The 14,752-nt window shown below is 42.5% G+C and overlaps 1 protein-coding gene across 1 annotated transcript; it reads right to left on the bottom strand.

Moving 5' to 3' along the window:
• Positions 1–3,538: 3,538 nt before the first annotated feature.
• cacng8b (calcium channel, voltage-dependent, gamma subunit 8b) lies at positions 3,539–14,037 on the bottom strand. Its single transcript, XM_073485735.1, has 5 exons — positions 14,013–14,037; positions 13,206–13,430; positions 7,233–7,316; positions 4,618–4,758; positions 3,539–4,335 (listed from the first exon to the last, which is right to left on the bottom strand). The coding sequence occupies exons 2-5, from the start codon at positions 13,426–13,428 to the stop codon at positions 3,539–3,541; spliced, it is 1,245 nt and encodes a 414-aa protein (XP_073341836.1). The 5' UTR covers positions 13,429–13,430; positions 14,013–14,037.
• Between the last annotated feature and the right edge of the window lie 715 nt (positions 14,038–14,752).

The following is a 14,752-nucleotide window of genomic DNA, read 5'->3' as shown; positions in this document are numbered from 1 at the left end:
GGTAATACGTAAGAATTTTAGTTGAAAACATTAAAAAATTATCTAAAACAACCAACAGAATGTGAATAATTAGCAGTTTTGACATTTTAGCGTATTGTATTGCAGAGACATCTACTGAAGTTAGCATGCTAAGCAGCTAGCCCTGAACGTCCCAATCCAAAGCACCAGTATTAGTGGTGTAAAGCATCCCCCTGGTTCCACAGCTCACAGTCTGAACCACTAGCTGCACGGCTAACTGAGCTAACTAACTAAGGAAAGCTGCAGTTAGTAGCAGTTAGCGGTTACATATTGCACCTTTAAGAGGCATATGAGACCACGATAGCCAAACAGAGAGGTAAAAAATCATGTGGGTAGATACACGCATTAAATCATATTTTAGGTAAGAACATATAAACGCCCTCTGTCAGCAGATGAATGTGAAAACAGCACATACATCATTCAGCACAGTGAAGGTGAAACAACTGAGAGACAGAACTATAAGCAAAGATATTTTTGAGTGGATGTGGAGGTTAAATTTTCAGGACACAACTACGACTATGCTACTTTCACCTAAACCTGCAATGTTGTTGTGCTTTTTTGTCCACTTAGCTTAGTGGAGGCAAGTTGTGAACATAACAGTGACGCGTCATCACCTTTTAAGCGGTAAACTTGTCAGCGTTTGTCAAGAGTTATCTTATCATCCAGCAGTTACAGAACAGCATTATCATTCATTTGAAGTCATATCTTTCTGGCCACCTGATGAGTCCAGTATTCACTCTTGTTTTAGCTCTATTTTGGTCTTTACTGGCTCTTTCACTGCTAAATGCCACCGTCTTCACCAGCTAATCGCTAACTGTGTCTCTCTGCAGTTTGGTGCTGAGCAGATAGAGTACAGTTGGTTTTTCAGAGCTTCTTCACTGAGAACAGGCACCTGCTGAGGCTGACAGCGTCGCCATGAGTGGGCCGGACAGCTAAACAATGAGCTGAAGGGAGCAGAAGATTCAAGTGATAATGTTCATTTTTATGAGTGCCACCTTTTCACGTTGTCATTAGATATATATAGAAAAACATAGATTATAGCTGCTTAAAGTAAAAGATCTGAATACTTACAAACTGTTCTGAAAGGGGAACTCCTGTATTTTTAAACCTGGGCCCTATATTTATATATTTTGGTGTGTAAATGATTCAAACTTACCAAAAATGTTGGAATCGGTCCTGTAGATCGCCTCAGCTGGCGGCTGCAACATGGCTGCAATGTAATCCTTTGGGGCAACTCCAACCGTCAAAGTTACGTCCACTAAAAGTGCTGGTTTTGCTACTGACAGGCTGAGGTTGTTGTTAGAGGTGTCTGACAACATTACGGAAACGTCCAGTGACTTTGAAGATAAATTCTCGCTGGCAGGTCCTCGAGGTAAACTCCTCTCTCCGATCTGACTCACGTGTCCACCGTCGTCTCCCTGCAACAACTAACCTCTCACGAGAGTTCAGAAGGAGACTTCCTGAGCGAGACTCGACAGTCATAGTATCCCAAAGGATTACATTGCAGCTGCCAGCTAAGGCGATCTATAATCTGTAATTATGAATCATTTACACACCAAACATGTCAATATCGGGCCCAGGTTTAAAACCCCACAGTTTAAAAAATTCCCTTTTCAGAGATACTCAAACACAGATGCATGCTCACTTCGTGTTTCAGAAGAGACGCCGCTCTCCTCAGCAAAAAAGAAACAAAAGACAGCAGTCTGTGAATATGTTTGTTATTGTTTTTTTTATAAACTTCGTGCAATACAGTGTTTAAGTTTATCACACATTTAGATAAACCATAATCATTTGTCTAGATATATCTATTCTCAACTACATACTATTCATATTGCCCACATAAATGCTATCTGTGTGCAGTTTTTATCACATTATTCTTTTTCTGAAATGAAATCAAAGAAATGAAAACGTAGAGAATCTGGAAGCGTCTGGTTGTTTTGTTTTTAGTTTCTTCATTTTATCACGTAGCGGTGTGTCCATGGTCTCGACCCGCATCTGCAGTCACTCGGGACAGTTTTAATAGAGAGAGTGGGATGGGCGGGGCGGGTGGGCTGTTGGGTTTTTACATGTGTTTACATTCTCATCAACATAAACAGGTCAGAGTTCAGGATCCCGAGTCGGCCGGTCACAGGGGGAAGCACAGTGAAAAGAATCTTTGGGGAGGTTAAGATGTCGTCTCTGTGGTGAAACTGTTACTGGCGTGATAAAATAAGGGAACGCTGATCCTGTGACCAAATGTGGGAGCCGGGGACGGGGACAAATTCAGCGGATGAAACTACCCAACAAGAGTCCAGGGAAGAAAACACTTCAGCCAAACCTGCCCAAAATGCATACTCAGTTTGAACAGTGGTCCCGAAAAAACATATCTATAGACTTTACAAAGAGATGTATGCGTAATTACAATGTACATGTATCTTCTCAAAAGATTTTTCTCCATAGTGTTTTTTAAACCCTCTCAACCCACATATACATATTGTATTTTTTTGCCACTGAAAATGATGAGTTGCATGTCTCACTTTGGGACTCTTCATAGAAAAAAATGATTAGGTTTTTTGTTTTTCTGCTCAGGTAAGTAACCTTTACCTGAATCTGTACAAATGTATTTATTCTATGTCTTCTTTTTTCTGCTTCCTCCGGTCAGAGGTTTCTGTTAATGCCCAAGAACAAACATCTTCAACACGACTATTAGCTACAAGTACTACTGTTAACACTGATTAGAATGGAAATAAGACTAACAGAGGCCCATAGAAAACTCAGACTCATAATAACAATGAAGTTGGACGGTTGTCGCAGTCACTCACATTATTGTTGCATTTCTTTCAGTATCAATATTGGAAGACAATTTACAGTATTCAAATCTGACTTCATGTTATAAATGAAAATTATATAATATGGGGGTTACAAAAATAATACAGGCCCTCACTCTTCCACATATTGTGCACACTCATGCTTGACACTTTGACACAATTACGCACAGCTCACTGACAGTCCCAGCGGCTCTGCATGGAAGAAATTCACAGTAAAAGTCATCGAGATCTAAAATTAGAGTGAAAACAACATTGAAATTAAAATTCTTCATTCCAAAACGATAGTGTTCTGCAAACGCGGCTAGCCTGTAATAACGCTAAGAATAATCACAACAACAATTTTACATTAATGATGATCTGGTTAAATTAGCAGTAATATTGCACAAAAAAATATGTGAAACATTTTTCATAATAGCCCAAGGTTAATTGCGTTTGATCATTAACAAAATAAATCATTTCTAGCACATTAAAATATCAAAATAGTTTTATTGTGAAAGTTCATTGTTGTTGTTATTATCGCTCTGTTATTACTCTTCTTCTTTTTGCTCTCAGTGAGATTGAGTAGACTAAATAACAGTGAACATGGAGGGAGAGATTTAACATTTCACCTGTCTGTCTTTCTATTGAGCCAAACAAACACAGAGCTCCTCTCTATCTTCCCTCCTTTATCACTACCTATCCTCCCCTCCCTTCCCTCTCGCCTCCCCTCCTCCCTACACAGGCGTTGTCTTCCTATTCAGGGTGTTAGAGTTGCTCTCCCTGTCTCCCTTCAGCCTGTCCAGAGTCCCCATCCCTCGCTCCCTGTCTACTGTGGACGAGGTGAAGGGTGGAGGGCCGGAGCCCACCGAGTTGGGCATCGGCGCGTTGGAGTTGGAAGAATTGGAAGGGTTGTGTGACTTAAGCGAGGGAAGTGTGCCGCTCATCATCACCCCTCCACCTCCCCCTCCATCCTTTGGGAAGCAGTTGTGGAGCTGGTAAAGCGTGGCCCTGTCCACCGTTCCATACATGGGCGGCAAACCCCCCAGTTTGGGGTCACGGGACAACGTGTAGAGGGAGATGTCGCCTCCAGCCAGGGCCGTGTGGGAGCGAGAGTGGGGGTTCGGTAAAGTGGACACCGAGATGGGGCCCTGGGAGAGCAGCGCAGAGGGGGGCAGGCCGAAGTTCTTGCCCCCACCTCCTACAGGTGAGGGGTCTCGGGAGCGTGAGGGGTCGGTGGAGCGCGACGAGGAGCGGGAGCGGCGGCGGAAGCGGTAGCTGGGCAGGCGGAGCATGGCGTGCGTGGTGCTCTTGAAGATGTCGGTGCGGGAGCGACAGCGCAGCTCCTTGTTCTTCTCGATGTAGATGTTGACAGCCAGCACCCCCACCATCTCGGCCATGATGAAGGACAGGCCTCCAAAGTAAAAGGACCAACCGTAGGAGTACTGCCACTTCTTATCCTCGTCCTTCTTAGGAGAGATGTCCCCCAGTGCAGCCGAGATGTACACGATCACACCAATGATGTTACTCAGACCTGAGAGAGCACAGAAGTACGGTATTTACAAAAGAGCTAAATAAACCCAGACAGAGCAACTCACAGTACTAATAAACACATTTGTTTGACATGATGATTTGTGACATTCCCAATAAAGACAACTGACAAGACGAAGGTTGGATATAAAGACTTCTATTAAGCTGACAGAAGAGTCTACACACAGCTGCACACTCCCAAACAAAGCATCAAAACTGTTAGAGCAAGTAATATTCTCCAGACTGTCTCTCACACACGCATGCACATACAATAATCTCGGGTTACCTGCAGCCACAAAGAGAATCCCCGCCCCCAGGATGATGTTCCTTTTGCTCTTATAGAAACGACTAGCAGCGATGCAAACCCCTCCCATCAGCAGCAGGATGGCACTGAGGATCGGGAAGATGTTGGAAGCCCTGACTACCCCTGAACAGAGGAGAGAATAACAGTCAGCGGCAAAAATGAGAAAACGAGGAGTATAAATACTGAATGTGTGAAATGACGCCGGACTTCTGTGACAGTATCTTCAGACACAAAAGCACTTTTAGCAGCAGAGCAGGCATTAGCCAACAAGCACTTTAAAAGTAGGAAGATAGCAGGACAAAGCAACTATCGCCTGATACGAATACAGCAACACTATGCACTTTATGACTTTGCATATTATGTACGTATGAATGAATAACTCCATTGTCGCTTTTAGTTCATATATTTTATCGACTTGTGTTTATGTTCTCGTCCGTTTTTAAGAGCTGCACTGGGGAACGTTCCTATCAGCTGTGTTGACATGGCAATAAAGAACTGAAATTGAAATTGTCTTAAAGTTACGATCCTTAAGATTTGTATAAAATCAAGCCCCGTCTTTGATACTATTCATGGTTTTTGTCTCCTTAGCAACAGCCTTTCAATGTATTTACATTCTGTAATTACTTCTCTAACTCTAATTAACTACCTAAACCTGAGGGATTCACAGGAAATGATGTATGCATGTAATCTAGTGTTACTGTTTCAAATGTTCTCATTGATACTAGTCTCACTGTCCTGCAGTCAGAAATGAGCCATATACAAACAGAAGTTTTCACATTGAAGGATTCAGCTGGTAAAACATGGTCAAACATTACCGCTGGGCAATTAATCGAAATGTTATTGAAATTGCAATATGGCCAAGTGCAATATCACTCAACGCCATGCGATGTTAAGCCTTGTGCATTTATCCCTGTATCCAAAAGTTAATAAGGTTTATTCTGGGCAGCAGTTAATGTAAACTGAAGAACTGAGTGTATGTTACCCTGTCACGCAGTTGTTACTATGGTTACAGCTTTGCCCTGATTACAGACATGTTCAGTGCAGATGACCATGAAAAGGCATTGTTCTAGGCACATAGATATTAAATTTAAAAATAATAATATACGCCCACATATATTATATATCTATTAGTGCTGTCACGATACTAAAATGTCTAACTTTGATATAATAACATGAAAAATATGGATAATCGATGCTATGTTTTATCAAACACAACTTTGAGGGCATAACATTGTTTATTTTTATTGAAAGATAAATATGACAAGGCTTGATTACTGTGTGATTAGCACAACAGCATTTAAGATAACTGTATGTGAGGAGGCGAGCCTACAGTATACAGATAGTGCAATAGTTCGTCTCACAACTTGCTGTCAGAGAGAAGAGAGCGACACAGTACAGCTGGTACAACACTAATATCATCTATCTATACGCACAAACTCATACAGAAAAGAAATTACGTCCAGGCAGAGAACTTGAAAACACTGACGTCACCGAACCCGACCCAAACCCGGATGTGAATTCTTAATTTCTGTTGGGTTCTGGTCAGGTATCCATGCTCTATCTAGTACAGACTCAAGAAAAAAAATCACATCGACATTTTCATATATTTTTTTTTGTGAAAATGAAATGAAATGAAATCGTGACTCACAACATATAAAAAATAATCGCCCTACTTTTATTTTGAAGAACTCATGAGAATCACAATATACCGTCTTTTTTGGCAAAAACTCATTTCGCTGTGCTCTGCTGTTGTGTGAAAAGTGCCACTGCCGTGCACAGCGTGAACCCAGAATGTGTTTTCATTGTGTGGCTCAATGACTGTCAACTTAAGCATTAAAATGTGCTCGTTCACCACAGGCGTCACCAAATCAACCAAGAATGAAATCTTAAAGGTTACAACTTCAAGAAAACTGGTGGTTTACTCCGAGTCAGTATAGACAGCTACTTTATAACTAAACCCAGGTTTGAACAATGCAAGGACACAGAATAACGTCGACAAAGAAAATAAAAATGTGAAAGCTGCTCCGTTATAAATATGAACATAAGACTTGAGAGTGAGATAATTAATTACTCAGTTCTAGACACACAATCGAATCAAACTTCCCATGTGGCCTTCGGTGCTTTCAGCAGGTCTGCCAACCATGCACACACACGCACACACACACACACACACACACACGCACACACACATTAGCACTCCTCTCTCATCTAGGACAACTAGGCCACGGGAGAGAAAATGCCACCTAAATGCCAGCAAAATGCCTCTGCAACATTGTAAACAGAACACAAGCTTTTCTTTATGTATGCACAGGCACACATGTAGCATATCACAGAGCAGAGAGATATCACTGCAGGGCACTGGGTATGAACTAGGGCGCCCCATCTTCCCTGATTTTCTGCACACACTGTCACATGTTCATTTCTCGCAGAGAGAATCTTCTGAGGACGAGCAACAAAAACACAGAGCTAAAAAGTCACGGAGGGTAATTTTACACTTTCTTTCTCTTAGCGTCAGGCTCTCTCTCTCTCTCTCTTATTCATAACCAGGCTCCCCTGTCATTCATCACCCATGCCTAGTAATGTTGTTATTGACTTACGTAGGACGTACTCTGCCCCGTCATGGTCAAAGTCTGCGTCCTCTGGGAAGTGGTTGATCTGAGAACACACTCCTCTCTTTACTCCTGGGAGATGAGAGAAGAAACAGGGGGTGACCAGACACAACAAAAGACAGCAGCTCATAACTGACGCTGTAAGAAAAAGAGAGCAGCAAATATCCTCCTGAGAGACAAACTGACTGACACTCGAGCACAGTCATATATTTGTAAGAAAATCTCTCTTTTGTATTCGAGCATATGTGCCGGATGTCAGACCTCAACATACTGATAAGAACACCACAGAGGTTAAATGCAAGTTAGTAACATCACATACATACAGTACACACTAGTGTTAATTTTGACGGCTAGTTTTCATTTAGATTTAGTTTTTATGTCCTTGTTAGTTTTTATCATGTTTAATCAACCTATTCGCTGGGCGATATGTCATTATTATATCGTGACATGAGACTTTATATCGTCTTGGTTTTGAATATCGTTATAAAATGATATGGCACAAGTGTTGTGTCTAGTCTAGCCTCATCCAGTAACTGTGCTTAAAGGGGCTCTGCGGAGCTTCTGTGTTGTTATGTTAGCGTACTACATTTCTAAATTAACGTTAGCTACTGTTGCTCTCCGTTAGCGGAGCTGAGAGAGGCACTTGAGAACGTGCATAAAGTCACATCGGGAAGTCCAACCTGAGTCCTTCATAATGAAATCCACAGTCCAGCAGCTTTAAACAACTTCGTTCACAGGCTTGTAAAGGCAACCAAGAAGGTCTCATTTTTCATGTCACGTTACAATCCGCTCACGTGTGGCCACTAAAAAAAGATTAATACATGTGAATGAATACAAATTTTTAAATGGTGCCCCTTTAAGAATGCAGCTTTGCAGAAAGTGCCTCATTTCGTGGTCCGATGGTATCGATGGACCATGTTCTGATTTGCATATTTATTGTGAACCAGTACTGGGGCCCAACACTCTCTCTCACACTATTATACAACAATATGAGCTGTAAAGACAATAAAACAATTTGACCAAAGAACATGACAAACTTGCGTTGTGAACAATGGAAACAAGACTCCGAGTCCTGATTCTGCTCATTTTGTGCTGATGGTATCGTCCTGATATGATGCACGCAGCACAGGAAACAGAACCGCTGCGCTGAAAGAAAAAAGCCTCTCTAACGTTTCATCTTCTCTTTTTTTTGTTTGAGATTTTGGCGGAGTTTTTATCTTTTGAGCTCGGCGGCCTCGTCTTCATCGTCAACAAAACTGCATGTTGATATAGTCACAGTTAATGTTTAAAGACATCTGTTCCTTGTCGGCATCGTCTCGTCTTAGTCACGGAAAATGAGTCATAGTTGAGTTTTTTAGTTGTATTTAGTCATAATTTCCATTAACAAAATTAACACTAGTACACACACACACACGCACACACGCACACACACACACACACACGTAAATACATACAAGTATGCAGACACACGGGTAGACAGATAACTACCCGCCGGGGTCCTGCATGTAGACAGACAGACGAACGGAGGGATGCACGCACGATGATGACAGCACACCACTGTTGCTGATGGGTGGATTGTGAGAGAGATGGATGGAGGTGATGGAATGAAGAGACACAGACGGAGGGAGACATGGACAGATGTGGGGTGAGCTGGTCTCTTTTCTCACAGCTCTTTTATTTCCACAGGTTGGTCTGAAAAGAAACAGATGGAGGTACAAAGGGACGGGATGTCAGTTGAGCCACACGGATCAGTGCTGTTACCATCCTCAGACACAGACTCAACAGACTGTTTCAGGTGGCGTTCACACTGTCAGAGCTTTTAGACATTAGTGTAAGTGTTCCCCTCCAGTTTCTGAATTCACATGTTCGCTGGAGGACTGATCGCTGAATGACTTACTGCTAAAACATCAGCAGCTCGACCAGCGTCTCATTACAGGACATACAGATGTACTTGGTGCCGTAGTATCTGGCTTTTTCTGCGTTATCTTCACAACTTCATTTGCCGTATCAGTGAGGGGGTACTTCTGCAGTTGCCAGGGGGTGTGTGAATGGTTTTGAGAGGCTCAACTAATAAATAAATAAACAAATAAATAACTAAACAAACAGGCCACAGTAAGCTTTAAATCAGACCTATTCAACTAGCGGCCCCTGGGCCCTTTATCAACCTCATTCTGGCCGTTTGTCTGCTTCTAAGCACAAAAATACTCTTATTTTATCAAAACGTTTTAGCCAAGGCTGTTAAGCGGAGGTATTTTTTGTCCTGCCCTGCTCTTTGACTTCAAATCTGGCCCTTCGAAAAAAAGTAATTGAATAGGCCTGCTTCAAATCATGAACACCACAGCTTGCGGTTGAGAGTGTGTGAAAAATGGTTAGCAAGCGAGCGAGCAGAGAGGTAAATAGTTAAATATGTGAGAATTTCAGTTCAAAACAACAAAAACTAAAATCATCAACAGAATGCGAAGAGATACGAGTTTTGATGTTATGATGTCTATGTGTTGTTGCAAATGCTAACCAGCTAGCCCCGGCCCCTCACAGTCTAAAGCTACTGAGCTAGCGGTGTAAAAAATAAACATTCCCCTCCCAGTCCAGACCACATTAGCTACATGGCTAACATGGCTACTCCGGTGATATGCTGCCTCCACTCGGTTTGGAGTAGAAATTTAATATGAAAGTTCACCTCCAAATCAACAAATCTTACATGTGTTGCTATTTATCCATCTAGATTGCTTCGGCGCCAATTGCTGAGCTCTGGAGATATCGACTGTAGAGATGTCCGCCTTTTCTAAAATATGATGCAACCGCTTGGCACTACTACTCAAGATCATCATTGGACTTTTTTGGCATTATTTCTGTCTACTGAACTACACCCGCCAAAAGTGTCACCACGCAGAAGGAAGCGTGCATCTGCTCATGGATACGAGGCTAGCTAATTAACTGGTGCATGAGTAGATACATGCTTCATTCTGCACGGGGTGTAGTTTGGCACAAAGAAAATAGTTCCTACATGAAACTGCTCATAACAAGGTCTGTTGATTATCTTGAGTAAATGGTCATGATTTCTGGAAAGAGACATTGCTGTTGAGTTTTTCAAATGTATTTTTTTTTGGAGCTTTGAGCACCACAAGCTAAGTGCCATCTGGTTCCGTTATTTTCAAGTGAAGGCAGACTTCTCTACGGCTGATATCTCCAAAACTGGGCAACTCACACCAAAACAATCTGGAGGGAAAATGTGTATTTTTGATTCGGTGATGGAGTGTCCCTTAAAACAATTCAAACAGTTGGAAACTAGTTGAATAGGCGGCTAAAACTAATTGAAAAGAAGCTAAAAGTGACAGATAAATGGGTGAACTTTTCAAACCAACATCAACATTAAGAGATCAGTTGCATGAAAATGTGTCACAGCAATATCCACTGTTATATATCCGTTTAGTGGACATATTTATAACATGCTACCTGGTGTCTATGAAGGTAAAAGGTTGGTAACTTCTGCGCTACATGAACAAAGATTCAACAAATAAAAGTAAGTAATCTTTGACAGGTAATTCAGTACAACCTCACCTTCAGTAAACCTGCAGACGAGCTTGAGACAAGGACAGGACACATCTCTATCCACAGCATAATGTGCCACCCACCCACGGGCATAAATCTTTTAGAGCTAGCATGTCCTGCATTTCGGCTCCAGCTACACCTCACTGCATCGCTGCACGGCTACAGAGCATCTATCTTGGCTGAATACTCCACAGACATCAAGGATACTTGACCTCTAAGCCATGCCAAGACACTGTCAGCTTTACTGCACCACAATGTGAGAGAAAAGGACTGAAGGAGAGGAAGCTACGAGGATGTGAAGAAGAGGAGAAACCAGTGAAAGATTCAATGTAATGTTTGGGGGAGTGAGACGGAGGGATAGCAAGTGGAGAAACTGAAAGAGTGAGGCAATGGAGGGAGTGGGTGGGGGTGCACTGCAGCAGTGCTGCAAGGGCTGGAGCTTATCTCTAATTGGCTGCTTTGCTATCAGGAAGCTTAGAGATGAGGACAAATTAGCTTTGTACAATGACCAAGCCCAGGATGGGCCGGGGATGCTTTATAAGGAGAGCCAAGAGGTTTTCCTGGAGACAGAAGTCTGTATGTGAGCAAAGGCACAGATCGCTAACTCACACCACCCCTTTGGCTGTAGCTGCTTCACTGTTAACTCCATCGCAGCCTTTACTGTTGAGTGTCAGCCAGGCAGTGTAATGTATAATGGATTAGCAGCTTGTGTTGCAGTGACAAACCGAAGATCGAGAGATGGCCACTGCCAGATTCTGTAGCTTCAACCACTTGGAGTGAGAAGTCGTTGTGCGTCAGGGTGACCGAGGGCCTTTTGTTTCATCCCTCGAATTAAATTACTGAGTCAAACGCAGTGATTAATGGATTATTTTGAGTGAGGGATACGCTTCAGTGTCGTGTAATTATACCGCAATTATGCAAAATAGTTTTTTGTCACTACAGCACGGTCTAACAAATACAAATGAAACGTGTATATGCTGATGCTAATAATGATCACTGAGATCACAGCGATGCAAAAGAGTCCTAAAATCAGTTGAAAGTCTGACACTGCTGAGCCATAATAATAAAAAACACATGGTGACTGACAGACAATAAAAGCTTCCACGCAGCCGAGAGAGACGATGTTAATGAGTTCAGTTCAGTTGCAGCTGATAAGTTAAGTTGGATTCATCACTACCTCCAGTGTTCAGAGCCTTTGGTGTGTATTAAATTGTCAAATCACAGCGGAGGCAAAAAGAATTTGTGATTGCGACAGTCGAAACATTAATGTGTGCTCAGTCTGAATTATTCTGCAGGGAAAAAAAGGAAAAATATTACCCATTCCCTGTTACATGACAGGGAAATTAAGACTGGAAAGAGCACTTGCAGAAATATTTTGACATTTTGAGAAACATGCTTACTCACTTTCTTGACAGTAAGAAAAGAAGATTGATAGCACTTTTAGTCTTATACTGTAAATATCAAGCTATAGCTAGCAGCCAGTTAGCTTAGCTTAGCAGCTCAAAAACTCCTGCAGCAGTTTTTGACCTTTTCATTCTGCGTCCGTGAAGCTTGGGAGTAGTGTTGTCATCTTTTGTCATGTTATAGCCTTGTATCTATATTTTAACACGAATCTAAAACTATATATATATGTTATGTCAGTTGATTTTACCCCTGTGAGTTCACACACTTTTCATTTTTACACTTCAGCTTTTGTACTGATTAGAACAAGCTATAATGAGAAGTGAGCTTTAAGGCCTTGACACAAAAAACTGACATCAAATAACTAGTATGACTGTCGCCTTGTGTTTTCAGCATCTCGGCCAGAAACCTGCACTTGAACGCACCGCAAAGACTACAGCCGGAGGCCAACAACAGTGATTTCACTCACCAACAAGCCGCCACCAATTCTATTTCGGCAAAAGATCCTTCAACAAGGGCTGTCCAGTGCCAGCAGCGTGGGACACACCGCACCGACTAAAGCCAAGGATGCTCACAGACCGTCCCGACAATGCACAACAACCGACCACCGGGACCTTTAGAGGTGCTAGCAGGACAGAGCCAGGCTAGCTGTTTCTTCCTGTTATGAATCTTTATGCTAAGCTAAGCTAACTGGCTGCTGGATTTATGTTCATATTCATGGTAACAATGTTCTTCTCTCACCCTCATCTAGAGAAAATAAGCACATTTCCCAAATTATTGAAGTACTCTTTCAATCTTCAGTTGACTCTGCTTTTATTTTAAGTCCTGAAGGCGAGAAGACCTCATCTGATCAGATTTGGATCTACATTAAATGCTAAAGGGCTAGAAAGTAACCTGAGCTGTGTTGCCACATATCAGCTTTCCCTGAACCCTCCTCACTAAAATGAAAAGCCTCGACCAAAGCAAACTTTTCCCAGCGATCCAAATCCCTCCCAAAAACTTCTCCTTTACCTTCCAGGCAGCATATCCTCCACAGTCCAGAGTGGGTGAGCGCCCCAGGATCCTTCTTGTCCTTGTTATGGGGATCATCCTGGGTGACGTTGGCTGTGCTGTTGCAGATGAGGGCACGGGAGTACAGCCAGTAGTCCGTCCCTATTGCCACCGTCATCAGGCCGAAGGCAGCGAATGCCCCCACGGTGGTGAGGAGGATCTGGATCCCCTTCTCACACACCATGCCTGCTGAGAAAAAAAGATAGGAGGTCGACGGAGGGAGGCAGAAGAGGAACAGGACGGACATCAGGAGTACAAACAGGCGGGCGAGCAAACAATAATTGTGGAGTTCAAGAACAAGAAAGAATGATGTGTTTACAGTCACACACAAAGTGCAGTTTATTGAAGAAGACGGCGAACATTCAGGTGAGATGATGAGGGGCAAGAAGAGGTGAGGGGCGGAGGGGGAGGCAATGAGAGAAGACAAGAGCGAGGACGAGGCTGATGTGGGAGGTGCGTAAGTGGCTGTGTGATGTGTCCTTGGAGGAGAGTTGGATGACTCTGCTGACTCTGCTTAACAAGAAAGGAATTGATGTGAAACACAACAGATCACACCCTCCCCAATCTCTCTGTGCTCCATATTCATGACCCTGACACCGTTCTCCAACTCAGAATCAGCAGGGCTGGAGATGAATACACAAACACACGCACGAACAAACACACGACACACATCTAACGGCGGTCTATAATGAGTTTCCCTTTCACACTGATAACACTGACACCGACACAAAGTGTAGAAAAGTCGAAAAGTTCTGAAAAAGTTCTTACCTGACGGCGAGTTTCTATCCTTCGACTCAATTTTGAAATCTTTCTTTTCCTCGTCAGTGAGAAACGTGCTGTCCCCTCAATCCGGACAGCATCCATCGACTGTTTTCACCCGCTCCCCTCGCTCCTTCTTACACTCGTTCTCTCTCTGTTGCCTCTTTCTCTTGCGCTCTCTCTCTTTCTGTCTGTCTTTCTCAGTGGACAGCTGCTGCTGCTGGTGGAGGTTGTGGCTCGGACGGTCGTCCCGCTCTCCGTCCGTCCTCTGTTAGCAGAAAACTTGCATCATGGTCAGTGCTGTCGCTGCGTTTGCACATGAAATAAAGAAAAACAAAGGGGGGTTTTACACTTTATTACCTTATTTATTATTATTATTAGACAATGAATCTACAGATGAAAACAAACGGGGATAAAAGAAAAGAGTTTAAATAGTATATGACTTAAAGTACAATCATTTGTAACTAATGATTGTTTCATTATCGATTCATTTTGATGATTATTTAGTTTTTTTCTTGAGTTTTAGAGCTGAAACAATCAATCAATCAATTAGCTGTTGACAGAAGATAACACGGCAACTACTTGATAATTGATTAACTGTCCGAGTCATTTTTCAAGCAAAAATGCCAACATGATCTTCTTCCAACATCTTGTTTCCTTGTGTAATGTGATGGTAAATTGAAAATCATTGTGTTTGAAAAACAGGCAATTTAAAGACATTGCTTCTGTCTTCAGGAAATTGTAACTGG

The sequence above is a fragment of the Pagrus major genome, chromosome 17 (assembly GCF_040436345.1).
Source record: "Pagrus major chromosome 17, Pma_NU_1.0".
Lineage (NCBI taxonomy): Eukaryota > Metazoa > Chordata > Actinopteri > Spariformes > Sparidae > Pagrus > Pagrus major.
Note: the sequence above shows the minus strand (reverse complement) of the source record. Positions and strands in the feature narration are given on the sequence as shown.

Excerpts from the sequence above, each read along its gene's own strand:
- cacng8b (XM_073485735.1), bottom strand. The coding sequence starts at position 13,428 with ATGGTGTGTGAGAAGGGGATCCAGATCCTCCTCACCACCGTGGGGGCA. Across the intron at positions 4,759-7,232 it reads CGGGGCAGAGTACGTCCTAC|GGGTAGTCAGGGCTTCCAAC; the intron begins GTAAGTCAATAA and ends TCCTCTGTTCAG. Across the intron at positions 4,336-4,617 it reads GATTCTCTTTGTGGCTGCAG|GTCTGAGTAACATCATTGGT; the intron begins GTAACCCGAGAT and ends GTGCTCTCTCAG.